We start from the raw sequence: 26175 nt of genomic DNA, 5'->3' as shown, positions 1-26175 counted from the left end.
CTGCAGCCTGGTGCTGACTGATAAAGCATCTATAATGCTGTGGAGATCCTTCCTGTTCCCTCAGTGCAGCCACTCATTTGAATCTCTCTCCTCTGCTCAGCTGCCAATTTTTGAAAAAATAAACCTTGCAGAATCTTAATTATCACAGGTGCTTCTGCCATCCTTTCAGGTGGGGCTGGAATTGGCCATTGGGTTTTAAAGTTATTGCAGAAGAAGAAGGAATGAAAAGTGGTTGGTTTGTTTTTCCCCTTGGGAAACTAAGCTGAAGGAGATTGATCAGCAAAGGAGAACAACTTAGAGGTCAAGGAGTGCAGTGATGAAGGGAGAGCTGTCAAGTGTCACAGTGAGTTACAGGTTAAAGCAAAGAGAAAAAGCTCCTTGGTTATGGAAATGAGATGAGGAGGAGAAAGGAGAATGAGGGGGATGTGAAATTACATCCTCCACAATAAGAGTAGGACTTGGCTCCCATTTGTAATGATGTGGGTGATGAGCAGGGGATCAGAAGGACACAGAATGCTCAGGGAATAGTCCAGGAGCTGATGCACGACCCCAGCAGCAGCACCTGGGGCTCCAGGGTTCTCAATGTCCCCTTAGGGACAGTCAGGATAGATCTGTCCAGAACCCAGAGCTGAAATGATTCCCACACTGAAAATCCCAAATCAGCCCCACAATGGAAAAATGGAAATTCACCACATACAGAATTCCAGAGAAGGATTTTTTCTTTTTGTTTTGTATAAAGAGAGTTAAGGTTCAGGGCACCCAATCATACAGATTTCAAGAGATTCTTAAGATTAAATGCTTGAAACACGTCTGTGTTTGTTTCCATGTGAACAACAGGAAGGAGGGAGGGAGGAAGGAGGAAAACAAGCTGTTGCTGCAGGGAGCAATCACACTTCTGCATTCCCAGGGAAAAGAAGCACCCCAGGTGATTTCTGTAGCACCTGCCACCCCAAACCCAGCACTCCCAAGCAGCAGGGCAAAAGCAGAGCCTTGCACGAAGCTCGGCAGTTTGCTAAATGAAAAATCTGATTGTTCTGGTACATCTTCAGCAGTTTTTCCTTCCTGGAAATGTCTGTCTGTCCCTGAAATGGAGAGGCAGAAATAGGGAGGGCAGATTGAACAAAGTCCAAGTGGTTTGGTTTGACCCATAACCAGAACTGCAGGAATTTAGACCAACATGGAGAAATTTTTCTCCAGAATATAAGGAAAAGTGAATTGTTGCTATAGGGCATGAAATAAAATGACATGCACACTGAAACTTCCAAGGTAAAAAGAAAGGAAGTTTATTTTCTGACTCCAACATTTATAAACTTTAAAAAGTGACAGTGGATTGGAGGGTGACAGTGCCACCTCTCCAATGACACTGGGCAAACCAACAGTCAATCAAATTTCTCCTCCTCCAGAAAAGAATGTAAACCAATAATTATTTCCATAAAAGTGCATGAGAAACTTCATTACAAGAATGTAAACATCAGAAGGCTTAGAAGAACTTAAAAAAATCAGAGTGACATTGTATAAAATCCTTCTGACACTCCTGATCATGCAATTGATGTTCCTGAGGTTTGTGCAGCTCCATGAAACTTCCCCCTTCCAAAAGTCGATGGTGCTTCAGGCAAAGGGTTGTGTCAGAGCCACTCAGCCCAGGGCCCGTGGCCAAACACAATTCCAGCCACAAAATTCCCCCCTCCACACTCTGGATCTGGAGCTGTTTGCGCTAAAACTGGAGCCAATGCTCTCGTGCTTGTCAATCCTCAATGAAAGTCCAGGAGTTTTAGTGGTCACTGCATGGAAATGAAAACTGTAGGCTATCCTGATTTACAGAACTAATTAACTTGCTGATAAATTTGAAAATATCTACAGGGAGCTCATTAAGGGGGGGAAAAAAAATCTCATGAATGGTGGAGTTCACAAAGCTTAACCCCGAGGTGAGAAACAATGAGCCAAACTAAAAATCACTCAGGAAAACTCCAAAGCAGCCACGAGCAGTTCCAGCCAAGGAGCTGAACACAGAGAGACACTCCTGGGTCACCTCTGCATCCAGGTTCTGCTCTTATTTGCTTTGGAAAAATGTTTCTTCCAGTTTGAATTTCTCTAGTCCTCAGTGCTGTATGCTGTTTGCCCCAAGAGCCAGGTTTGGGCTGGATTTCCTCACAGCGCTCCCCAGCCATGAGTTATTAGCACATTATGTACTTTTATTGAGATTTTTCATAGAAATACTGAACAATATTGGCCTTAGGGGCTCCCTTTAGGATCTCTGGCAACTCCTCCCAGCCTGACTCTTCCCTTTACCACGAGATCTTTTCTGCTTTTTCTTTATTCAGCTCCTCCCTCCCCTTTTTAATTGTCCTGTAATCCTCGTTTTCCTCGGCAGCACTAATGAGTTCCCGATGTGGCAGCGTGTCGAATGCTCCCTCCCAGCCCCCAGAGATACTATCGAGCATGTTCCCTTTGTCTAAAAACCCCATTACCTTATCAGGGAGAGATATCAGATTAGCCTGCCACAATCTCCCTTGGATAAAGCCCTGCTTCATCCCAGCCCATTTCCCACTTAGAGCTTTAATTACTTCTGCCTTCAAAAGCCATTTCAGGGCTTGCAGCAAGCTGAGCTGCTCGTTCAGCTCCAGTTCCTCTGTTCCCCTTCCACAGCAGGGCAGGGAAGGGGCAGAGGGGCTGTGACAGCAAGGGAAGGGCTGAGGGGCTGTGCTCCCTTCTGGGAGTCACAGGGGACATCCTGGAGGGCAAGGAACTCTCACAGGGGCATTTCCTGGCAGGCTGGGTGTTGGGTTTGTTGTTGGAAAGGTTCCTGATATATTGAAAAGTCTCTTTTTTCCCAGCCCTGCACTCTCTGAGAAGTCGAGATTCCTTGGTTCTGCTTTTCAAGGTTTATTTTCTCTTATCTATTCCATTCTTTCTCTGATCTGCTGAGATCTGTCCAGCACGTTGGTTCATGGCACACTGACTACCCTTGGGGTGGTGTTGGCTTTTTATACTAAGAACTACTTGTGCTTTATTTACAATAATTTTCCAATGCCTATCACCTATGTTAGACAGTCTGTCTCTACTCTAAACCAATCCAGAAGTGTCACCATCACCCAGAAGATGGAGGACAAGAAGAAGGACAGGACATGCCCAGATTCCTCCATCTTGCATCTTGAACCCCCATTCTAAAACCCCAAAATTCTACTTTTTCACCCTGTGACAAATTAACTATCACTCTACTCAAACTCTTGTGGCTTGTAAATCCTCACACAAAGTTGGGAATTGTTTCCATGGGCTAAAATCAAAGGCACAGGTGTTTTTGACTCTTTGGCTGAGGGGACTCCCTTTCTCTGTTCCTGCTCAAATAGAACCCAATTTGTGGCTGGAAAGCTGTTTGAGGAGATCCAGCCAATAAATGCCAACAATAAACGGCCATTCCCAAGGCTGGGGCTGCTCCTTCCCAGGGGCAGGACCTGCATCTCTCAGGAGCTGAGGGCAGTGGCACATGCAGGTACCTCCAGTCAGGACAACCTCTGAGGCTCTCCTCAGTGCCCCCAGAATGAAAGAGGCATTTTCAGGGTTCAATTCTCTGCCAGAAGAGCCCTCCAGCCTGCAAAGGCACTGTGAACAGCCCAGCCCCGAGGCAGTGTCTGCTCCAGAGGTGTCAGAAAGCACAGCCTCGGGAACCAGGGTTCATTTCACCCAAATTCCAAGTGTCATCATGCTGAAAGAGCCTCTTGTTAGAAAAAGGTCAGCTCCTTTATTCCTCATTATTCATTATCTTTTCATATCCCTCCACCATCAGCTGTTTGAAAAGCCATTATTGCAGCACGTTCAGTGTGAAATGGATGAAGTTCTCCTCTCCCCCCATGCTGTGACCTCTGTGAGGGCTGAGAATAAACTAATGACAATAAATTATAGAGGTGTTGCTGGATATTGCCAGAGGAGTGATAAAATGTGATGGCACTTAATAGAGGATGTTGAAAACACACAAGGCAACAGTTTTCTACTCAGAGAGAGAGAGAGAAGTGGCACCCTGTGCTCAGGGCCAGAGCACTCGAGGGCTCCCTGTGGTTCCTGATGCCTGGAGAGGCTCCTGGAGCAGAGGCTGGACAGAGGTAAAGGAATAAAGTGGGGATTTATTAAAAGGCCTCAAAGGATCCCCCTTGGGCAGTGCAAGAGCCCAGCCAGGGCTGCACCCAAGATGGACCCAGGATGGACTCAGAGTCAGGAGTTTTCACCCTTTGATGAGTTCTGCTCCATTTCCATGCTGGGTTCAGTGCCCAATCCCAGCTCCAGGTGATGCTTTTGCGGAGCACACCCAGCAGCACCAGGAGAGCCCTGGCAGGGAGTGAAGCAGAGTGAGGCTGCTGCTGACAGATTGCTGCTCCCTGTTTGGTTTGTCAGAGCATGTACAAACTCCCTGTCTGCAGAGATGAGATAATCACAGCCTGCTGGCGGACTGGAGTGCCTCTGAGTGTGTTCAACAAACATCAAGGGCAGCAAGGCTTGGATGCTGGAAAAAAAAGGGCTCCTCAGCATGTCCTGTTCAGTGCTGATCCCACTCAGGGTGGAGAGCAGAGGGCAGCCCTGATCAAACTGAGATTGCCCTGGGATTTCTGTGGTGCTGCAGTCCAGCCCTGAAGGTCCTGTCACAATCTAGGTGTGTGAGGAGCTCAGGTACCTGTGATTTTTGTCTCTGGCTCCCTCAGCCCCTAAATCCCTCCAGTGGGTACAGCTCAGAACTGGTCTCCTATGAGCAGGGGTTGCTCCAGCTCATTCTCCTCTGATGTCTGCTCTAACCACCAATCTCAGGTGTTTTAGGCTGGACTTTTTCAAGGAGTCACCTCCCTGTGAGTCCAGCACAGATTTGGGAAGCTGGAGATGTTTCTATCAGTGTGAATTTAATGTTCTTTTTACCTGCTCCACCCTCCTGCCTCCCTTTGCAAGGACAGCACTGAGCAGCTTGAGGAGGTCAGGAGATGCAGCAAAAATCACAGCACAGAGTGAGGGATGGCTGTGGCTGGGCTGTGAGAGACATCCTGGGGCAGGGCACAGAGTCACAGGATCACAGAATTCCCAGAATCACGGAATTCCCAGAATTCCCGGAATCATGGAATTCCCAGAATTACCAGAATCATGGAATTCCCAGAATTCCCCGAATCACAGAAGCTGAATTCACAGAATTCCCAGAATCATGGAATTCACAGAATTCACAGATCCCTGGGTTGGAAGAGACCTTCAGGATCATCCAGTCCAACCCAACCCCAACCCCTCAACTAAACCCTGGCACCCAGTGCCACATCCAGGCTTTGTTAAACACACCCAGGGATGGGGACTGCACCACCTCCCTGGGCAGCCATTCCAGAACTTTATCACCTGTTCTGTAAAACACTTTTCCCTGCTATCCAACCTGTATTTCCCTTGGTGCAGCTCGAGGCTGTGTGCTCTGGTTGTGTCAGTGCTGCTGCAGACAGAGCCCAGCCCCAGCTGAGCACAGGCACCTTTCAGGAGCTGTGAGAGTGATGGGGGCACCCCTGAGTCTCCTTTTCTCCAGGCTGAGCACCCCCAGCTCCCTCAGGGGTTCCTCTCAGGGTTTGTGCTCCCAGCCCCTCTCCAGCCTGATTTCCCACATGCCTGTCCATGACTCTGGGTAGGATCCAGCCCCCAACAAGCTCCCAGTCCTGCACGGCAAAGGGAGAGCAGAGGGAAGGGCAGACAAAGCAGAACTCATCTCCCATTCCAAGGAGCAGCAGCCCAGAGGCTGCTAATTAAACAATATCTGCCATGAAGGCAGGCAATGAGGGTGACATTTACCTCTTGCAGGCTATAAATACCCAGCCATGAGCAAACATTTCTAATCAGTGATTATGGGTGAGGTTATTTTCCCTGACGTGATAAGTGATTGTTTGTTTATGCAGAGTTAATGGGCAGCATCATGCTGGAGGTGCTGGCCAAGGACCTGGGGCTGGTGCCTGCACCAGGGGCTTTGGCACCAGGCTGATCTGTGTCACCAGGCTTGGGAGGGCAGGTGACTGTGTTCACAGGGGTCCAGGATGAGGGAAGAGATGAGGATCTGACTCCATGTTTCAGAAGGCTGATTTATTATTTTATGATATATATTACATTAAAACTATACTAAAAGAATAGAAGCAAGGATTTCATCAGAAGGCTGGCTAAGGATAGAAAAAGAAATGATACCAAAATCCTGTGACTGACCAGCAAGTCTGAAACAGCCAGACTGTGATTGACCATTAATTAAAAACAGCCACATGAGATCAATCACAGATGCACCTGTTGCATTCCACAGCAGCAGCTGTGCTGAGAGGGGAGGGAAGATCAGCAGCTCCAAGGGCTCCTACTCCCCACACCTGGAGCAGGTGTTCCATTCCAGCCCCTGTGCTTTGGACGTGCACTAAGCTGGTAAAAGTATTCTTTAGGACTGTTTTCCTTGGAGCTGAATTCCCAGCAAAAGGAAATTTACCATGAAAAGCATCTAACAGTGCCTGGGGAAAGTGCTGAGGCTCCTGCTGGAAACAGAGAGAGCCTCTGGAATCACAAATTCCTGGTGCCTTGCCAAAGCAGAGCCACGGGGTCCTGTGATAGGCACTCCTGCTGGCTGAGAGGAGAGGGAAAGACAGCGAGGAGAGCGGGCAGAAATGGCAGAAATCCTCACACAACGCCAGAGCTGAGCTGGGCACGGGCTCCAGAGGGCCAGCACAGCTGGGGTTCATCCAGGTGAGAAATTGGAGAGTGGAAGAATCACCTGAGAGAGCAGCACAGGGAGCTGTCCCAGCCCTGCACAGGGAGCTCTCCCAGCCCTGCAGGTTTGCACGGGAATTGTGTGGATTTGGGCAAATGTTAAACACACCCCAAGCTGCCTTTGGTGGCTTCTTTTGCCAATTCATCCATACCCAGCGTTCTTCCTTGGGGTCATTTCTTCTCACTTCTTCCTTGGATGCCTCCAGCTCCACTTGGAGCCCAGATCCTCTCCCTGCCACAGATGTTGCCCCAGATCTGGGGCAGCCCCTGATTTTCTGCTGATTTTACACATCCATCCCAATGCTCAGTGCTGTGTGATGCTTGCAAGGGTTTTTCTGCGCATGCCACACCTGGAGCTGTGGAGTCTGGCAGGGTCAGTGCTCTGCAGCTGGGCTGGGATGTTTTGCACCACAAACCACCCACCTGCTCTGTGCAGAGCCCAGCCCAGCTGAAATATGGTTTTTATGACAGCAAATGACACCAGGTGTATCTGTTGAGCTCTCGGAGAGCTGATTCAGCTCGCAGCCATCTGTGCAGCCTCATTTTCCTGAGCCTGGGGGTTTCAGAGCTGCAGCAGCACGTGCGGCCTCAGCAGTGCCTTCCTGCCCCTTGGCACCGCTCTGGGGCAGCCAAAATGTGGAGGAGCTTTGGCTGCTCATTCCCCCTTTCATTCAGCTGTGGAGGAGCAGGAGATGGCTCTGTGTCACCCTGATTTAATTACATTTTCTAAGCCTTCTGATATTGACATTCTCATTATGAACTTTCTCACACACTTTCTGTTAATAACTCATTGTTTTGCATTCTTTAATGGAGGAGGAGAAATTTGATGGACTGTTGGTTTGACCAGTGTCATTGGAGAGGTGGCACTGTCACCCTGCAATCTACTGTCACTTTTGGAAATCTATAAATCTGGAATCAGAAAATAAAATTCCCTTTTTCCACCTTGAGAACAGAGGCATGTGAACTCGTGTTGTCCTACAGTGACAGGTCTGGAGAGAGGGAAGAAGCCAGCAGTGCCTCCCATCATGATTCAGAGACTGTGCCAAGCAATTTGGGACACTGGAATCAAGGCAGCTTTCCTGGAACACCTGGACTTTAAAGTGTATTTTTTCCCTTTAGCACTAATGCAGTATTCCTAATATCTAAGTTGCTCTGGCACCTACAAACATAAAAAACTAAAAATATTTTTAAAAAACAGTTGTTGGTAATTTCAGTTGGCCAAACAGACAAATTCTAATCACAACGTATGGAAAATGTTGTGGTTTTTTTTAAATTATTTATTTATAAATAGTATGAATGTATAAAATCTCTAAGAATCTGTGCTTCATGCACTTTGGTATCAGACATCCTGACACTGGGAATGTGCTGGTGCTCAGAGTTAGGACATCTTGGGAAGGCTGAGAAAAGGAGAATTGTGCAGCCTGGAGAGGAGGAGGCTCTGAGATGGTTTTGTTGTGGCCTCTCAGTGCCTGAAAAGGGCTCCAAAAAGATGGGGAGAGGATCTGAACAAGGGATGGAGGGACAGGACACCGAGAATGGCTTCAAACCCAAAGAGGGCAGGGCTGGATGGGATTTTGGAATTGGGAATTGTTCCCTGTGAGGGTGGGCAGGCCCTGGCACAGGTGCCCAGAGCAGCCCTTGGATCCCTGGCAGTGCCCAAGGCCAGGCTGGACACTGGGACACCCTGGGACAGTGGAAGGTGTCCCTGCCATGGCAGGGGTGGCACTGGGTGGGTTTTAGGGTCCCTCCCAACCCAAACCCATGCCAGGATTCTGTGATCTCTCTGTGCCACCTTCTCCCTTTGCTGGAATTGAAGCTCTGCCAGAAGACAGCAGGGAATTCTTATTAAAATCAAGATTTTGACACTGCCACACTCATATCTTTTATAGAATCGCTGTTTTGAATGCCACTCTTTAACGTGACTGCAGTTGGACTTAAGCAGATGCTTAAAGTTAACCATCTGCTTAATTGCTGATAGGATTAGGATTTAAATAGAGCTCTCCCTTCTTCCCTTACACGGAGCCACTTTCTTTGTGCCTCAATAAAGCACTTACTTACAACCATGGCTCATTTTAAGGGCTTGATTAGTGCTGGTGACTTCTTTATCTGCCTGAAGATAAGGCTCTGATCGGTGTTAGATCGCATCTGCATCTTAATTGTCCTGAAAGCACTGGCCCAAAGCCACGTTTAGCAGTTGACAGGCATGCAAAGGAGCCTCCATCCAGTGAAAACAAATCAGCAGAAGGGTGAAATTCATTTCAAACCCTCACATCCTCCCTCCTGGCCCCTCACAGGCACTCTTTACTGTGTCACATAAAGAGAAAGCCTTTGTTTCTCTGCCCAGACACCTCCAGGCTGGCCATGCCTTGGTGACAGATGAGGAGCAAGTGAATTTCTTTGGCTTTAGAGTGATTTAAAACCAGTTAAGGACCTCAGTCTATTTATCTGCATCGTGGTGCTGCTTATAACAACTCAGAGTGATCAGTGCTGGGGCTGGGAGAGCCCTGCTGGGCTCTGGGTGTGGTGGGGTTGTGAGGGTCCCCAGGACGAGGTGAGAGATGAGAACTGACTCCAAGTTCTCAGAAGGCTGATATATTATATTATATTATATTATATTATATTATATTATATTATATTATATTATATTATATTATATTGTATTATATTTGTCATATGACATTATATGACATTACATTACATTATGACATTGTATTACATTATATTACGTTATATATTATAATTATATTAAAATTAAATACTAAAACTACACTAAAGAAAGAGAAAGGAGACATCAGAAGGAAGGAAAAGAATGAATAATAAAAACCTGTGACTGACCAGAGAGTCTGACACAGCTGGACTAGGACTGGTCACTAATTAGAAACAATTCACATGGAACCAATCAAAGATGCACCTGTTGGTAAGCAACCTCCAAACCACATTCCAAGCAATCAGATAATTATTGTTTACATATCTTTTCTGAGACCAGAGCAAAAATCCTTCTCCCAGGGATTTCACCCTCAACTTTTTCTCCTTACACTTGATGGGAGAGGGAAAACCAGAGCAGGACTTTGTGTTCCCTCCCTTCTCCTCCCTGCCAGCACCATGGGGTTAAGAGGGACCGTGTGTTACTTCCAAAGGTATTTGCATAATTATCTCAGCACTCAGAATGTGCAAGAGCTGGCTGTGCTCCACCAAAGATTGCACTGAACTAATCCTGCTTTAGACACCCAGCCTATTTATACCTTCTCAGATCAGCTCCATCTCCAGCAATGCCCTTTAAAGGACACGGTTGCTTTCTCCTGACCATATGTTTCCCCTGTTTTTTCCCATTCTGGACGTGTTTCCAAAGGTTGCTGCTCCCCCAGCTGCTGTTGTGCTCTGCTGGCTGCTGTTAGTCATGCTTTCTGCTCAGCTGCTGGGTTTTTGAGGAAACCAGGCCATATTTATCCAATTTGTGTTTCCAAGGCAGTGGGAAGTTCTCAGGCATGGAGGGGGATCCCAGGTACTCCAGGTTTGTGCCCTGGGCCCTGCAGAACTTCCTCTCCCTGACAGAAAGTTCTTTTCTCTTCATCTGGATTCCTTCTAGTCCCTTCTCCACTTTTTTTTCCTCCTGATTTATACTGGAACATCTGAGGAAGGGCAGCAGTGAGTGAAAGTGATGAAAATCAGAGCAAATAAAGCAGGGAATGCCACAGAGGGATGCTGAGCTCCTGCTCCAGGTGAGCTTAGATGTTCCCACCTGGCTGAGGGCACCATGGCTGCTGCTCTGGGGAGCTGAGCCATTCCTGGGGGGATCCCCATGAAGGAAATGTCACATTTCCAGAGCCTCCAGCAGGAAAAGCTGCCTTTGGACACTCCTCACTGCCCAGGGGGAGAAAAAAACATTTATTTTTCAAGCCAACAGCCTGTCCAAAGGTATTCCAGAAAGCATCAGCTTCCTTGGAGATAGAGAGAGGATTTGGAGCTCCCCATGACCTTTATCTCCCCACAATGCTGCTGTTTTTAAAAACATTACTTTCAAAGCCAAGATGTGTCAGGATCTCTAACTTGTCAGAGTGACCCCAAGAAAAGTTGGGAAGTCTCTTTTCCCAGCCTGGTGCTTGAAGAATCAGTCAGAGCTCTTCATTTCTCGGTCTCAAGGTTGTTTATTGTTTCTTATCTGTAAAATTCTTTCTCCTGCCCTGCCGAGGTCCATCCAGCAGGACAGTTCCAGGCACTCTGCCTGCCCCTGGGGCAGTGTTATGTCTTTATATTAAAAATTACATGTACAATGTTTACAATTACTTCCCAATACCTATCACCTATGTTAGACAGTAAGCTTCTACTCTAAACCAATCCAAAAGTGCCAACATCACAGCAGAAGATGGAGGCCAAGGAGAAGAAGGAGAAAGGCAGGACATGCTCAGATGCCTCCGTCTTGCCCCCTGAACCCCCATTCAAAAAATCCCAAAATCTCTTTTCCCACCTCATGATAACTTCACTGTTATTCTACCTAAACTGTTGTGGCTTGCTGGTTTTCATCTAAGGTTGGTAATTTGCTCCACGGGTCATAATCAAACCCACAGGGGTTTTGGGCTCCTGTCAGGGTCTCTGAGCCCCCTGGCAGGGTCCTGGCCATCCTGGACAGCCAGAGGGATGTTCTGGGTTCCCACAAAGATGGGGAAACATTTTTCTCGTGCCTTTGTTGTTGTGCAAGTGCCCTGTTCAGCTGCAGCTGCCTGGGAGCAGGAGCTGCATTTCCCCGGTGCCAGGCTCTGCCTGCAGTTGGCTTTGGCACTCTGGGGAGGAGCTGCAGGCAGGGAGGGAGGCAGTGTTGGTGTGTAGGGATGAGTGGGCCTGGTTCCCATGCTCCAGCCTGGCTCCCAGGGCTGTGTGGGAGGAGGAGAATCCTGTGAATGAGTGTGTGATTTGTGCAGCCTCCCAGCACAGGAGACAGATTTTGGTGAGTGAACCCGGGCCCTGTTGTACGAGAACATCCTGCTCACTCACGCTCCTGTTTCACTCAGATATTGCAGGGAGAATGATTCTTTTCCACATCACAGCTCAGTGAGCCTTGCTGATTTTTAAATTTTTTAAATTAATTTTTCTCAGCCATATCCTCCAGAACTTCAGTGCTCATTGCAACCAAGTGTTTTCCACCTGCAGCTGCACATTGTGGCGCTGTGTCAGGGCAGGGTTGAGATGGATTTAGGGAAAGGTTGTTCCCCCAAGGGTGCTGAGCATGGTCCTGAGGCTGCCAGAGCTCCAGGAGCCTTTGGGGATGCCCAGGGTAGGATTGTTGGGGGGGTCTGTGCAGGGCCAGGCACTGGATTTGATGATTCCTGTTGGTGCCTCCCAGATCAGGACATTCTGTGATTCCATGATTCACCTCCTGCTTGATTGCTTAGATTTCATTTAAGCCTGAAAATAAGGAATAAACACACCCCAAGCTGGGAAAACAAGGAGTGAAAAGGCAGCAGAGGACCGAGCAGAAGTGTGCAGTGCAATGTTCACTCCCACAGCCTGTGGTGGTGTTTGAGGGTCCCCAGGAAGAGGGAGGAGATGGGAATCTTGACTCCAAGTTTCAGAAGGCTAATATATATTAATTCTATTATTCTATTCTATTCTATTCTATTCTATTCTATTCTATTCTATTCTGCTCCTACACTAAAGAAAGAGAAAGGAGACATCAGAAGGCTAGAAAAAAAATGATAATAAAATCTTGTGACAGACTCAGAGTCTAGCTTGGCCATTAATTAAAAACAATTCACATGAAACCAATCAAAGATGCACCTGTTGGTAAGCAACCTCCAAAACACATTCCAAGCAATCAAATCATTATTGTTTACATTTTTTTTCCTGAGGCTTCTCAGCTTCTCAGGAGAAAAATCCTATTGACAGGATTTTCATAAAATACATCAGTGCCAACAGCCTTCAGGTTCTCACTGGATATTTTGCAGGTGAAATCCCTGAAGGAGCAGGGATTTCACCTGCAAAATATCCAGTGAGTTGTGCCCAAACTATCCAAGGTTGTGCCCTGACCACCTTGGCTGGGCTGGTGAGAGACAAACCTGGGGCTGAGCTGGGCTGGGGGAGCATTTCCAGCCCTTTTCCTGGCACTGTGATCCCACCTGCCTTCATCATCCTCCCCCCAGGTACACCAGGAGCTGTTCAAGCTGCCTTTCCTCCCCCACAAAAGGCCCATGATTAATTAGCAGCTGATTTGTGCTCGCAAAATCCCATTAAAAATCCCCCGTGTGTGATAACAAGAAAATCTGCCCCGAGTTTTCCAGGGCTGTTCCTCCACAGGAATAAAGGCTGGCAGGTGTGAGCACACCTGGGCTCAGGTACAGCCTGCCTGCCACGGGAGGCTGCGATGGGTGGGGAGGAAAAGCCGACGTGGAAAATAACAGCTCTGTAATCAGCGCAGGCTTTGGATGGCGTGGGATCCTGGAGAACAGGGCCATTCACCGCTTAATGAGGATTAAAATAACTCCTGAATAGCTGCCTTAGTCCCTGAGCATCCTGCTCAATGAATGAATCACAGGATTACTGCTGAAAAATAGGTTGGAACGGTAGAACAAAAACCTGACATGATGAGAATAAACGGAGGCTTTGGGGCCAACCTTTCATGTGGCATTTCCAGCCCCTCTGATCCTGCCCTGCTGCTCCACCAGTGTTCAGCTCCGGCTTTGGCTCCTTTGCCCCTTGCACAGAATATTTTGGGGATCAGCTCTCGGGTTTGGCTCCTTTGCCCCTTGCACAGAACATTTTGGGGGGCAGCTCTCGGGTCTGGCTCCTTTGCCCCTTGCACAGAACATTTTGGGGGTCAGCTCTCAGGTTTGGCTCCTTTGCCTCTTGCACAGAACATTTTGGGGGTCAGAACATCTTGGGCAGTGCCAGGCAGGTGCAGAACACTGTAAGCAGGATATTCACAGCACAGGAAAGTAAATGAGATGTTGGATCCTGCACACCAAAGGCAGCTGGAATTAATGATTTATTAGATGAATATTCCTGTGCCTATCACTCTGAGCTGGGCAGACCCAGCTCAGGCAGGGTTTGGGGCTCTGTTCCCCCATCCCTGGGCTGCACTTTGCCACTCTCACTGCCCAAAATCCCTGGAAAAGGGCTGGGAAAAGCTTCCCCTTCCCAGCTCTGTGACCACGGAGCAGCTGAAGGACAATTGCTCCAGGCTTCTCCTTTGGAATGCAAATAGTGACCAGAAAGTGCTGGTGGGCGATGAACTTTGTGCTGGAAGTATTTCCATTTTCCTCAGCAGCTTTTGGGCTCCTTTCCTCCCTGCCCTCCCCTGGGTCCCTCAGGGGAGTTCAGCCCTGGAAAGGGATTTTCTCTTCATTAGTGAAGGCATCAAGGAGATTTCCATCCTGCCCTGCAATCTCAGCAGTTCTGGTGACAAGAGGAGAGGGGCAGAAAGCAAAGAATTGTTTTGCATGGAATCACTGAGGTGGGAAAAGCTTCAAAGTGTCCAGTCACAAACTGATGGCCCCAAATGCCACATCCACCCATCTTTAAATTCCTTCAGGAATGAGGATTCCACCCCTGCCCTGGGTCCCTTCATAGGCTGATGGTTCCTCTTCAGGCCTTTTCCCCCCCTTTTTCCCCCTCTTTTTTTCCCCTTTTTCCTTTTTTTTCCCCCTTTTTTCTCCCTTTTCCCTCCCCTTTTTCCCCTCTTCGCCTTTGTTTCCATTTCCCCTCCTTTTCCCCCTTTTTTCACCCCTTTTTCCTCATTTCCTCCCCTTTTTTTTTCTTTTCCCTTCTTTCTTTTTTTCCTTCCTCTCCCTCCCCCCCCCTTTTTTTCCTTTCCAGGCCATTCTTTTCTCCTGTTAACTCCAGATTTCAGAGCAGCTCCAAGTGCTTTAATAAATTCCCTAAAACGAATGCAAAGTACAGCACGACTGTCAGAATGATCATATATCTGTATCACACTTACAGGTGTATCTGTAATGCAGCTGGCATATATTAAAAATATCCTTGCTTTGCAGATTTCATAAGGAATCTTATTAGGAAAGACAGGCTGGAAAATACAGAATTTTCTTTATATATTCTGACACTTGATTTATTTTTTTTTTTCATTATAGAACATAATAAATCAAGTTTTTATTAGGAAAATCCCCATATGAAATCCTTGAGACTGAGAAAAAATAATAGGTGCTGGAGAAGCCTAAAACCAAGTACCAAAGGAAAGGTTAAATCAGTGGAAAAAGGAGATTTTTCTAGGTAGGAAGTGCATAGAAACTCTTTGGGGGATATTTAGAGTGTTCTTTAACAGCTACAGAGAGTTTTACACCTTGGTGCTGATAATTCAGGTGCTGATTGTGGTTTAACCCAGCTGGGAACACAGTCTTGGGATGCAGGGGAGAATTGGAAGGCTAAAAGTGAGAACACTTGTGGATAGAGGCAGTTTAATCAAAGAAAGAGAAATAATAAATGGAAATATAAATGACAATATAATATAAAAATATATAAAATTAAAAGATAAATATAAATATTTTAAAATATAAAATCTATTAAAAGAAATATAAACAAGAAGTTGAAATATAAATAAAAATAATATAGAATTAAAATATAAAAATGAATATTTTAAAACATAAAATATGTTAGAAGAAATAATAATAAAAATAAAATAACAAATTGCAAATGGAAAGGAACGTGCCTCCTGTGCACGTGTTTGCAAAGGAGTGGGAGCACTGGTTTCCCTTTTCCCAGTGCAACATCTCACTCTTTCTGCTGGTTATTTTATCTGATGGCTCCTCCAGCTGCGCTCACAAATTTCCTTTTGTGTCCTGGCAATTCAGAGCCCTGTGGCTCCTTTCTTCCCCTAATGGAGTTTCCTGGTAAATAGCTTTGAACTCAGATCCTTGTCTGACAATGGATAAGCTCCTGCCTAACCGGCACTTCACAATTAACAGCGTTATCTTGTTAAACCTGAGGAGGTGTAGGAAGGCTCCGGCGTCATTTTAAAGTATTTTATTGCTTAGAAAGTGTTTACAAAGGGCTACAGAAGAGGTAAATGAAGCTCAGTGCTGCATTCAGATGCTTGATTAGCTCAGCCACATCAAAATGCCAATAATTCAGGTTCTGACAGGGCTGGGCGAAGTTGGTGAAGCTGTAGCCTCAAAATACCTGAGGTTTTAGAGGGAAAGGAAAGGAAAGGAAAGGAAAGGAAAGGAAAGGAAAGGAAAGGAAAGGAAAGGAAAGGAAAGGAAAGGAAAGGAAAGGAAAGGAGAAAGGAAAGGAGGAAGGAAATGAAAAGGGAAAAGGAAAAAGGAAAGGAGAAAGGAAAAGGGAAAAGGAAAGGGGAAAGGGGAAAAGGAAAGGGAAAGACCTTTAAGGTCATCCAGCCCAGCCACCAAGCCAGCAGCACCTCCTTGGTCATTGAACTTCATCCCCAAGTGCCACGTCCATGTGGTTCTGAACACTTCCAGGGATGAGCAGGGATCTGTATCATGCTTGCTGGGAACCAGGTGAAAATTAACCCATCTGATCCCTCAGCTCTGAAAATCCCTCCAGACAGCCCCAGAAATATCCAGTTTCTTATTTGTCCCCCATCCTCTGGTCAGGTTTTCACATTAAAGTGAAATTTTACTACCTGGAGGGACAGAAACTGAAACAAAGTCACAAAAGGAGTTCCTGCAGAATTTTTCCTTTCTGAAAGCAACCAACAGTGAAGGAAAATTCCAACTAGGGAAACCTGTAGGACACTTATTTAAGGGCACCTGGGGTGTCCCTGAGCTCCTCTCAAGGTTTGGTCATCTTATACTGGCTGCCAGGCTAAAACCCTCCCATTTTTCCATCTGTCTGGGATATAAGGAGTGCCTGGATTCTGGATGGAGCAGGAGGCAGGTGAAGATGCCCAGTGTGATGTCACCTGAATAATAAACCCTGATTTTAATCCCAGTTGCACCTAGACTCTCCCCATAGTGAAGGAGAGAGATAAGCAAGCAGCCAACACTCAGAAACAAACCATGGCAACTTAACCTTATTTTCTGTTTGTTTTTTTCCCTGTGTTTTATGGCCATGTTTCATATAAAAGATTGTGAACTCAGCAAAGTTTCCAGCAGTTTCTAGCAAAGCAATGTGAGATTAATTAGAGAAGAGGTTGTTAATGAGGGCTGAGTGACCATGCAGGGACCAAATATCAGGGGAAGGATGGCCCTGGTGTGGTTCTGGATTTGGTCTCTTTGTTCCTGGTGGAAAAGGAATTCACTTATTAAATTTGCAGGTGATATGAACCTTGGATGACTGTAAGTCTATTAGAGAACAGGATTAGAATTTAAAATGTTCTTGACAAATTGGATAAATAGCCTGCAAATAAATTGATTAAATGGAGAAAAATGAGATGCCTCAGGCTGAAGCAGGAATGCTAAAAAGCCTTTTCTGTGTTGGAGAACAATTGGAGAGTTCCTTGGAAAAGCAATAAGGAACCACAAAGGATCACAGACTTTACATGAACCAGGAAAAGAAAAATATCAGAGGTTTGTGTGAGCAAGAGGAGCTGACTGGGGACAGAGCAGGGATTGCACTCTGTCCTGGTGAGGGCTGTCTCAGAAACACATCCCAGAGCTGAGGGGGATCTGGGGCAGTGGGAGCACAGGGGGCAAAGCAGGAAAACAGGGAAACAGCAAAGGAATGGTGTCAGCACCAAGGATAAAGGAGCAGACAGCAACCGTGCTCATAAAGGGCTGGGCAGGAATAAGGGGGGTTCTTTCCACATCCCTGGAAGAAGGAATTGGTCTGAAAAGCAGAAAGGAAGATTCAGAGACCCAGAACTTCTTGGGGAAGGAGATGTCCATGAAAGGTTTGGGAATAGCAGAGCAGCCCTGGAGTGACCCCTGCAGCAGCAGGGCAGGACATGAGGGGTCCCAGAGATCTCCTCTCATCCCGCACTGCTGCAGCTCCACCAAGGGTGGGAATGTCTGGACAAGGAGCTCAGCCCTTACTGAAAGCTAAAGGCTGTGGAGGCTTATCAGGAGTCCCTTATCTGATGATTTCATTGCAGGGGAAGGAGATAGAGCTGTTCTCCCAGCCCAGTCCCAGCAGTGGATGGAACTGGTGTGGGAGCTGCCCTGGATGCTCTGCCATGGATGGCTCCCCTGCCCTCCCTCCCAGGATTCCCATTCCCTGGGGAGGGAGCAGAGCTCATGTGCAGCTCTTGAACCCCTCCAGGCCACACCTGTGACTCCTCTCTGTGCCCACACAGGACCTGGTGCTCGTGGTTGTGCTCACAGTGGGACAGGCTGGGTTTGGGTGCTTGGGGCTCACATCCTGAGGCCTCCAAAGCTCCCAAGCCATGATGGAGCTGGAGCAGCCTCCAGGAGCAGCCCAGCCCGTGGTACAGCTGGGTGTGCTCCTGTCTGGACATGATTCCCACCTTTGCACAGAACTCTCATTTGCAGGCTCAGCAGAAGGGGAGCAGATTCCCATTATCGTGTTCTCCTTGCATCTGGAATTTTAAGTGAACTGCATAACAGAATCTTCTGCTTTCTTAAGCATTTCCTTCTCCTTTCTTTAATCATGCTGAGATTTCCTGTGATACTGTGAGCTGTAATTATCATCTGCAGATCAGTGGCAATGCTAAGCTGGTTCTTAAAGGGATTTTTTTTTTCTGTGAATTTCAGATGACCAAGAACAAAATTATAATCACCTGATACTAAACAGTGACAACCAGACACCTACACATGGTAAGAGAAAGCAAAGAGCAAAATTACACACGTTGTAACTTTCCTCTGCCAGCCAGTAACATTTACTGGTACCAAATGTGTTTAATGTTAATGGAAATATTCCCCTGGCAGTGCTGCATGGCTGGTGGCTCCCATTGGCATTAAACACAGGCCCATATTTTCAGTAGTGTGCACAGGGAAATATGGCCCAGTCTTTTCTAACTGTGCTGATCAGCCTTGTGTCTAATTCCAAGATTCTCCTTTGTTTCCCACTGGGTTTCCTCCCCCTATTTACCCAGCCTGGAGATGTTTCTTTGCTCCCTCCATGGCCTCTCTCTGCTCAGCCCTGTCCCCCAGCCCTTCTGTCCCCTCCTTTGGGTTTCCCTGAGCAGCAGAGGAGCCTGGGCTGTGTCCCCCTTCCCTTGGAGCCAGCCCAACCCTGGCATCCCCTGGCTCCATCCAGCCCCTGGCACCCAAACCCTGTTCCCCAGTGTCTGTGCCACCAGACCAAGCTCTGACTGATCCCTCAGTCCCTCAGATTGGTCCCCTCTTCTCTCCTCCCTCTTCTGCTGCCTTGTTTCAGTCCTGTCCGTGTCCCTCCCTGCCCTCTGTGCCTTTGGAATGGGATCCATTCCTCCTGCTCTAAGCTCCCAGTAAATCTCATCTCTGTCACTCCTGGCAGCTCTGAATCTCTGTATTTGTTACTCTTTCTGTCCTGGTGTTTGTTTTGAATTCTGAAACCTCATCCTGACTGTTCTGGAGCTGATTTATTGCAAGTTGTGCTCACATACAGAAATCTCCCTGCTGCTAAGGAGGGTGGGAGAACAATTGCCCTTGGAAAGATCCCCTAAAACCCTGGGGGTTTCTCCTTCCCAGAGGAGGCAGGCATCTCTTCAGCCTAAAAATTGCTTCCATGGTAAGCCTGTGCTATTAGGACTTCATTTTCTGTCTTGCAAACACTCCAGGAGGAAGAGTGTCAGCTTTGAACTCATCAGTGCCACAGCAGTATTTATTGAGCCTGAACTGACAGCCTCCAATGTTCCTGACTGCTTATTCTGTTTACTTTTTTACCTTCCTGAGGGGGAAAAAAAAGAGAAGAAAATGGAGAAATAGGGTTGAAATTGTGCTGTCTTCTCTTTGGTCTTGGTAGTCATTCTTAAAATCCAGCCCCTGCTGGGTTTGGAGCTGCCCTTGACCTGCCCAGGAGCTTTAATGCAGCACCAGGGTCCCACTGCATCCAAGCACTCCAGGGAATGTGACAAAACAATTCCACTTCCCTCTGCTCCTAACAGATGCTTTGCTTTTTTATGTTCTTAAGAGACAAAAAAACTGAAGGCAGATCCACTGATGGTCTTGGATTCCTTGTGCTTCCTGTGCCTTAATAATTTGGTTGTTGTGAGGGACTGGGATGAGCTGACTACAAATGAGGGTGTGATTCAGAGGTACATCTCTCTCTGAGTTATCCAGATGGCCAGGGCTGCTTTTGTTCCTTCCATCCATGTGTGCTGCTGCTGCTGAGCCATTGCCTGGAGAGTCTGAAAATATATTTGGGCTTTTCAAGTAAGACATCAGAAGAGCTTGCAGGATGGCACAGAGGGCTGGAAGGAGTGCTGGGAATTGTGATATCCTGGGGAGGACAATTCCCAGCGGGATCAGAAGTGACCACAGGCAGCTGAGTCACAGAAAGGGTCCAAGGCCAGCTTGGATGGGGCTTGGAAACCCTGGGAGGTGTCCCTGCCCATGTCCTTCCTTCCTTCCTTCCTTCCTTCCTTCCTTCCTTCCTTCCTTCCTTCCTTCCTTCCTTCCTTCCTGCCTCCCTGCCTCCCTGCCTCCCCTCATTTTTACCTTTTCTCTCTTTTCTTTCTTTTCCATCCTTCTCTTCCCCCTTCTGTCTGGCACTGGATCAGCTTTAGGGTCCATCCCATCCTGGGGCTCCTCTGTTCCAGACTCCCCCAGCCCAGCCCAGGGGCTGCAATCGCAGGATTTCAGTTTTGCTGTGCTTGAGGCTCTGAGCATCCCACATCTGCCAGAAATCCCTGCTGCTGGATTATTCCTGCCCCAAATTCCCCCCACAGGACACCAAATGTCCCATTCCAGAGGCTCCTACAGCCCTTTAGAAACATCAGCTGAAATTCTACTCTCAGTGACAGCATTTAGACCTCAATTCCACTGAAAACTAAATTTTCATGTGGATTTCCTTAACTCCAGACTTTATTTCTACCTCAGCTGCAGATTTGAGCAGCAAATGAAGAACTGTACAGCAGTTTTAGGAAATGTAGTGATTTGTATGTAAAATGTGAGTGGGAGGGAGCAAGTATTAGGCTCTAAGCACAACCAAATTTTACATATGAAATGCAGCTAAATCTTTTGATACATTAACTTATCTTGCTTAGATATTCAGCCTTCACACAAAATAAGCACATAAAATGATTTCCCCCATAAAAACATTAAAATATGAAGGAAAAAACCGAGCTGGGGGCACAAAAGAGAACTGAGCATCAGCTATAACAGAAATACATTGACTGCCTGGGCTCAGTTTCTGTGCAGATTATTGCTTTATTTTTTACTGCTACTGAAGTTTCATCTCATTATATTTAGTGCATATATAATTATCCTAACCTAAAGAGCACCTAATAAACATTTTTTTTTGCATCTTTATAAATACTAAGCACATTTCCAAATAATATGGTTAGAATGAAGTTCATATCACAACTTTTATGTCAGTTAATTGCATTTGACAATCATCTCAAAAAATACTTGGTAAAGCACCATGAGCAGCCAATTACTTCAAGGTTTTTTTTAATGTGGCCAAGTGTTTTTCCATGGATGGTGCCTGGGATTGCTTTGAGGGAGGCAAATTTCATTTTATAGCTGTACTTGTGTGGGCTTTTAGCATTTTCCTCTATATGGACTCATGTAGGAGTGTGGTTTTCCCTTCCTTCCTTCCTGGAATCCTTCCTTCCCTTTATTCCCTCTTTTTTCCCTCTTCTCTGGTTTCTTTCTTTTCCATCCTTTTCTTTTCCTCCTTCTTTCTCTTTTCTTCATTTCAGAAATCCAGGGCATCTTCCTTCCCACACACTAATAGGGCTTTGGGGGATATATTGCTGAAAAAATCTTTGCATCAATTTTCTAACATCAGACCAGAAGCTTCAATTTGGGGCAATCCCAGAAGATATGAAAATGATTCCCCATTCTGTCACATCTCCTCCAGCAGTTTGTTGAGAGTTTTGTGTCTATTGTGTTTAAGACACTGTTTACAAAATCATAACAATTAAGGACTGTTTAAATTATCTTTATCCCCAGCAGAAATATATGGGGGGAAAGGAGAAGCTTATCAGATGTGCAGCATAAAACCCAGAGAAAAGGCAGACCTGGGTGTCCTGACCCTGGGCAGGGCTGGAATGGCAGTGGGAGGTTGATAATTCACTTGGGGGGGATTTTGGAAGGAATTTGAGATGGGACCTCTGAGGTGGTTTTGATGATGAGGTTTATTTTCTTATCTTCCACATAGGCAGGAAGGGTGAGTTTGGCTCGCATCCTCACAGCTTGGCTCAGAAGGTCTCAAGACTCTTAGTTACAAGACCTTTTGAAGGATTTATTGACCAATAAAACCCTGCTAACAAGGATATTTATGGTTTTGACCCAATCTTTAAATATTTTGTCTTATGGACTCGTGCTGCAGTGTAAGCTTTCTTAGCCAATCTTGTTATGGCACACAAACCCACAGTGCTGCATTCTAAACTCCTTGTTTGTCTCTGTAATGATGTTTTTATATCCTAAACTCCAAAAGTCTAAACTTTCCTTTACTTAGCTTTACCTGTCTCTGCTTTAAACTCCAAATCCACATTCTCCCTTCTGTCACCTGAGTTTGGGAGCCTTTTCCAAGGTCTCAGATCAAATCCTGACTTTAATTCTGGAATCCCTGGCAGTGTCCAAGGCCAGGCTGGGCAGGGCTTGGGGCAGCCTGGGACAGTGGGAGGTGTCCCTGCCATGGCAGGGGTGGGATTGAGGGGACTTTATGGTCCTTTCCTTTCCTTTTTGTTTCTGAGCCAAACCAAACCAAACCAAACCAAACCAAACCAAACCATTCCAACCATTCCAAAATCCCTCTCCCTGCCCTGCCCTGGCCCTTGCAGAGCTGGGTACCAGTTTTCAGTGTCTCAAACCCTGCAGGAAGGGCTCCCAGCCCCAGCTCTGCACAGGCTTGGTGCCAGAGCCAGGAGTTTTATCTGCACCCCTGCAAGGTCAGCACACTCCAGGGTGAGCAGACCCCTTGCTCTGACTGCTCTGTGCAGTTTTCATCTCTCCCTTTCATTTTAATTCCAGCGTTTCTCCCTCAGCCCAGCTGTGGGGTGCAGTGCTCAGTGAAGCTCTGTGTGCTCAGGGGTTTTCCCATGCTGATTCCCCTGGGTGACAGCACTCAGGGGTGTCACTGTCACACCCAGTGTCACTGTGTGCTGCATCCCCTCCCTCTGCACCCTCCTCCTTGTGAAAAACGCCAATCACATGTTTTTTAAAATTTTAAAAGTTTAATAGTAATAAAATGGTTATAAAAATACAATTAGAGTAATAATAATTTGGACAATTTGAATTAGGACAATATGAGACAATAGAGACAAAGAGTTACAGACATCCGGGTACCTTTTTATGGGCAGCACAAGCCCGAAAAAGGACACACATTAATAGAGGATTAACCCTTAAAACCAACAGCCTGTAGCATATTCATGCACCTCATACATGATGCATAAATTCCATTCAAACACAGGATTCTGTCTGGTCAGTGTCAACTTCTTCCTCTGAATCCTAACAGCGCCTTCAAGGCGGGAAGAAGTTCGTTTCTTCTGATAATGGGGCAATAAATTCTTTTTCTCTGAAAGATTCAGGTGTTCTGTGGCTGCTATCTCAGTGCGAGTCCTTTCTTTAAAGAAAAGTGTCCTACGTAACATAGCTTCTATTTTAACATTATGTTATAACCTAAAACCGTATTTAACACACTGCTTAAGAGAATTAATACAGCATTACCTTCTAACACAACACATATAATATTCATTGGAATATTTGCAAAAAAACAATCATAAAATGCATGCATTTTTCACACTCCTCCAGGCTGCTGCTCAGTTCTCAGCCAGGCCCATTGCTGGAGCCATCCTGACAGACACAGGGTTTAACACTGGCTCTGTTTGAAATCCTCCAGCTCTCCTAAATGAGGGCAGCTACTCGCTGGAGAGCTCCGATTTCCACCACAGAGGATCTGACCTCGAAATGTAGAACCCTCCCGGAGATTAGTCATGAGAAATGCAAAGCACTATTAATAACAGCGTTTGTAACACGAGCAAACAGGAGTGTGAAAACACAAACACTGAGGGCGCATCTCATACATTCTGACTCTGCACACATCAGTTTATTCACCTGCCCTGACAGCGTGTCACTCCAGCATGGCCTGGCAGCCCTGAGCCCTAGCACAGAAGGCTCCAGAACGTCAGCAGTGCCACCAGATTTGGGGCTCTTTGAGAGAACTTGCGTCAGAGTCGGAGCCTGTGCGTCTGAGCCTTCAAAGGGCTGAGCAGGAGCAGGGCTGGGGCAGCAGGGAGGGCTCTGACACAGGGCTGGGGCTCTGCTGAGCTGCAGCTGAGCAGCAGAAGGCTGGCTTGGAGCAGCCTCTCCTAGGTGACATTGTTTGCTTTCCCTGGGTGAATGTTTTAAAAGGCATCTGTTGGAATGTCTTGCAGAATTCACACAACATATGTGCAGACTCAAATGCAAATCTGCAGCACATCCCTTTTGCCACTTGAGCTTTGTTCAAAACTTTGCCATCAACTCACATTTTTTTTTTTTTTTTTAATTTTGGTATCATCTGCTCCCGTCCTTGAACATGAAAGGTTTTGTGCCTCATGTAAACACACTTTGAAAGTGTGTTCCAACAAGAGGGGCAGAGCAAGATGTGACAAGAAGACTTCAGGTCTAATCTGGAAATCTTGGAGCTTCTCTGAGCCCTGAGCTTGTAGAGAGGTTGCAAAGCACTGGCAGAGAAATGAGCTATGCCTCAGCCCAGAGGGGCTGTGCTTCCCTGGTAGGTGACAGAGCACAGGAGTGAGCAGAGCAGGGAATTTGTGTGAATCCACCTTCAGTGCCACCCCCAGGCCCAGCAGGGCTGCAGGTGACACCCAGGTGCTGCCACCAAAGCCATGGTCCTGTTTGGACCACATTGGGGTGGCTGCCTACAACAGAGGCTGGGCAAGATCAAGAGGATAAAGTGGGTGTTTAATAAAGGCCTTGCATAGACAAACACCTTGGGCAGCCAAAGCCTCACAGAGGCTGCACCCAGGATGGATGATGGTCATGAGTTTTATGTAATTTTGGTCTATTTGCATAACAGGAGTTAATTGTCCAAATACAGCTTCAGCTAATGAAGTCATATTCCCCAGTTTTCTCCCCACAGTTCACTTTTGTTTATAATTTTCTAGGTGTGAGGCTGTGGTGTGTCCTTGGATCTCAGGCCCAGAGGGATTGTTCTGTCTGACCAAGATGTGAAGGCAGTTAACTACACTTTATATGGAGTTCACAGTTATACACTAATGCACTAGAGGATTTGAAAAATATAAAAGCTGAAATCCTAAAGCATCATCAGGTGTGGTAGGAGCACAGGCAGCCCCTTCCCCTGCCCAGTGCAAGGTGTGAGCAGGGGAAATGCACCCACCTGGCTTGGTGGGGCTGCAGGAGGAGAATTCAGAGCTCCCCAGAGCTCCCTGCTCACTTCCTGAGCTCCTTGTGCCAATGTGGAGCAGCCTGGGGAACTCTGGGCTGGGCTGTGCATCCCTGTGCAACCAGGGCTGCCTACAGGGTGGGGAAATGCTGAAATTCCTGCAGAATTGTACATCAGAATTGTACAGCCTTGTGCAGAATTGTACATCAGAATTGTACAGCCCTGCACTGGCTGTACCAAGCCGGGGCTGTCCCCAGGCTGGGGGAGGTTCCTGTGCTCTGTTTGTTGCTCCTGAAATCACTATATAAAAAAGATTGCCAAACACATTTTAAAAAATATACTTTGTGATTCCACTATTATGTCCATAAGGCACAAAGAAATCCTCAGTGCAGGGAGGTTTTGGGAGCTTGACTACAAAAACAAAATGGTAATTCTTGCAGAATGTAAGGGCAGAAGGAGACGTAGGAAGAATCACTGTGTTGTTCAGATTGACCTTTTTATATACAGGAATAATGAAGGATGAGTTTCACCTCCTGCCTGCTCCTCTGCCAGCTCCTGTGCCAGGAGGGATGGTGTGCCAGAAAATGGGCACCAAATGGCACAGAGATGCTGAGGAGAATGAGTACCAATCCTGACTTTAAAGGTAACCCCAGTAGCCATGCACAGAGCTCATTTTCCAGTGTAATCTCCAGCTGGGGTGATGGGGATGCTGGGGAGCACAGTGCACAGCCTCAGCTGCTCTGCAGGGAATGGCAGAGCTTTGATTTGCATCCTGATTATTGATTCTGACCTGCAGCTTCCATAGGAGCCCACAAGCACCACAAACAAAGAGGAGAGAGACCAGAAACAAATATATTATTGCAGGAGTGAAAACCTGCTGAGAAACTGGTGCTGAACTGGCCTCAGAATATAAATTGCACGAGATATTTCTCCTTACTGGAGCACCTCAGTTCTCTGATCTCCCCCTCAAGCTACATTATGCAAAAGACATCTGAAATTAGCTTTGGTCATTTCAGTTTATCCCTTGTTTGGCTGAGTGATGGGCAGTGGATTTCAAGGTGACTTCTCATT

General features: G+C 46.7%; 1 protein-coding gene across 1 annotated transcript in view; it reads left to right on the top strand.

Moving 5' to 3' along the window:
• SHISA6 (shisa family member 6) overlaps positions 1-26175 on the top strand; it is a 143894-nt gene that overhangs the window by 106704 nt on the left and 11015 nt on the right. The window contains exon 4 of the mRNA XM_054278700.1: positions 18360-18422. Within this exon, the coding sequence (XP_054134675.1) occupies positions 18360-18422 (63 nt within the window). The remainder of the gene's footprint in view (positions 1-18359; positions 18423-26175) is intronic.

The sequence above is a fragment of the Melozone crissalis genome, unplaced genomic scaffold (genome assembly GCF_028551555.1).
Source record: "Melozone crissalis strain CALT ecotype California unplaced genomic scaffold, PUWL_Pcris_2 ptg000026l_1, whole genome shotgun sequence".
NCBI classification, from domain to species: Eukaryota; Metazoa; Chordata; class Aves; order Passeriformes; family Passerellidae; genus Melozone; species Melozone crissalis.
This window is presented reverse-complemented; position numbering and strand designations above follow the sequence as displayed.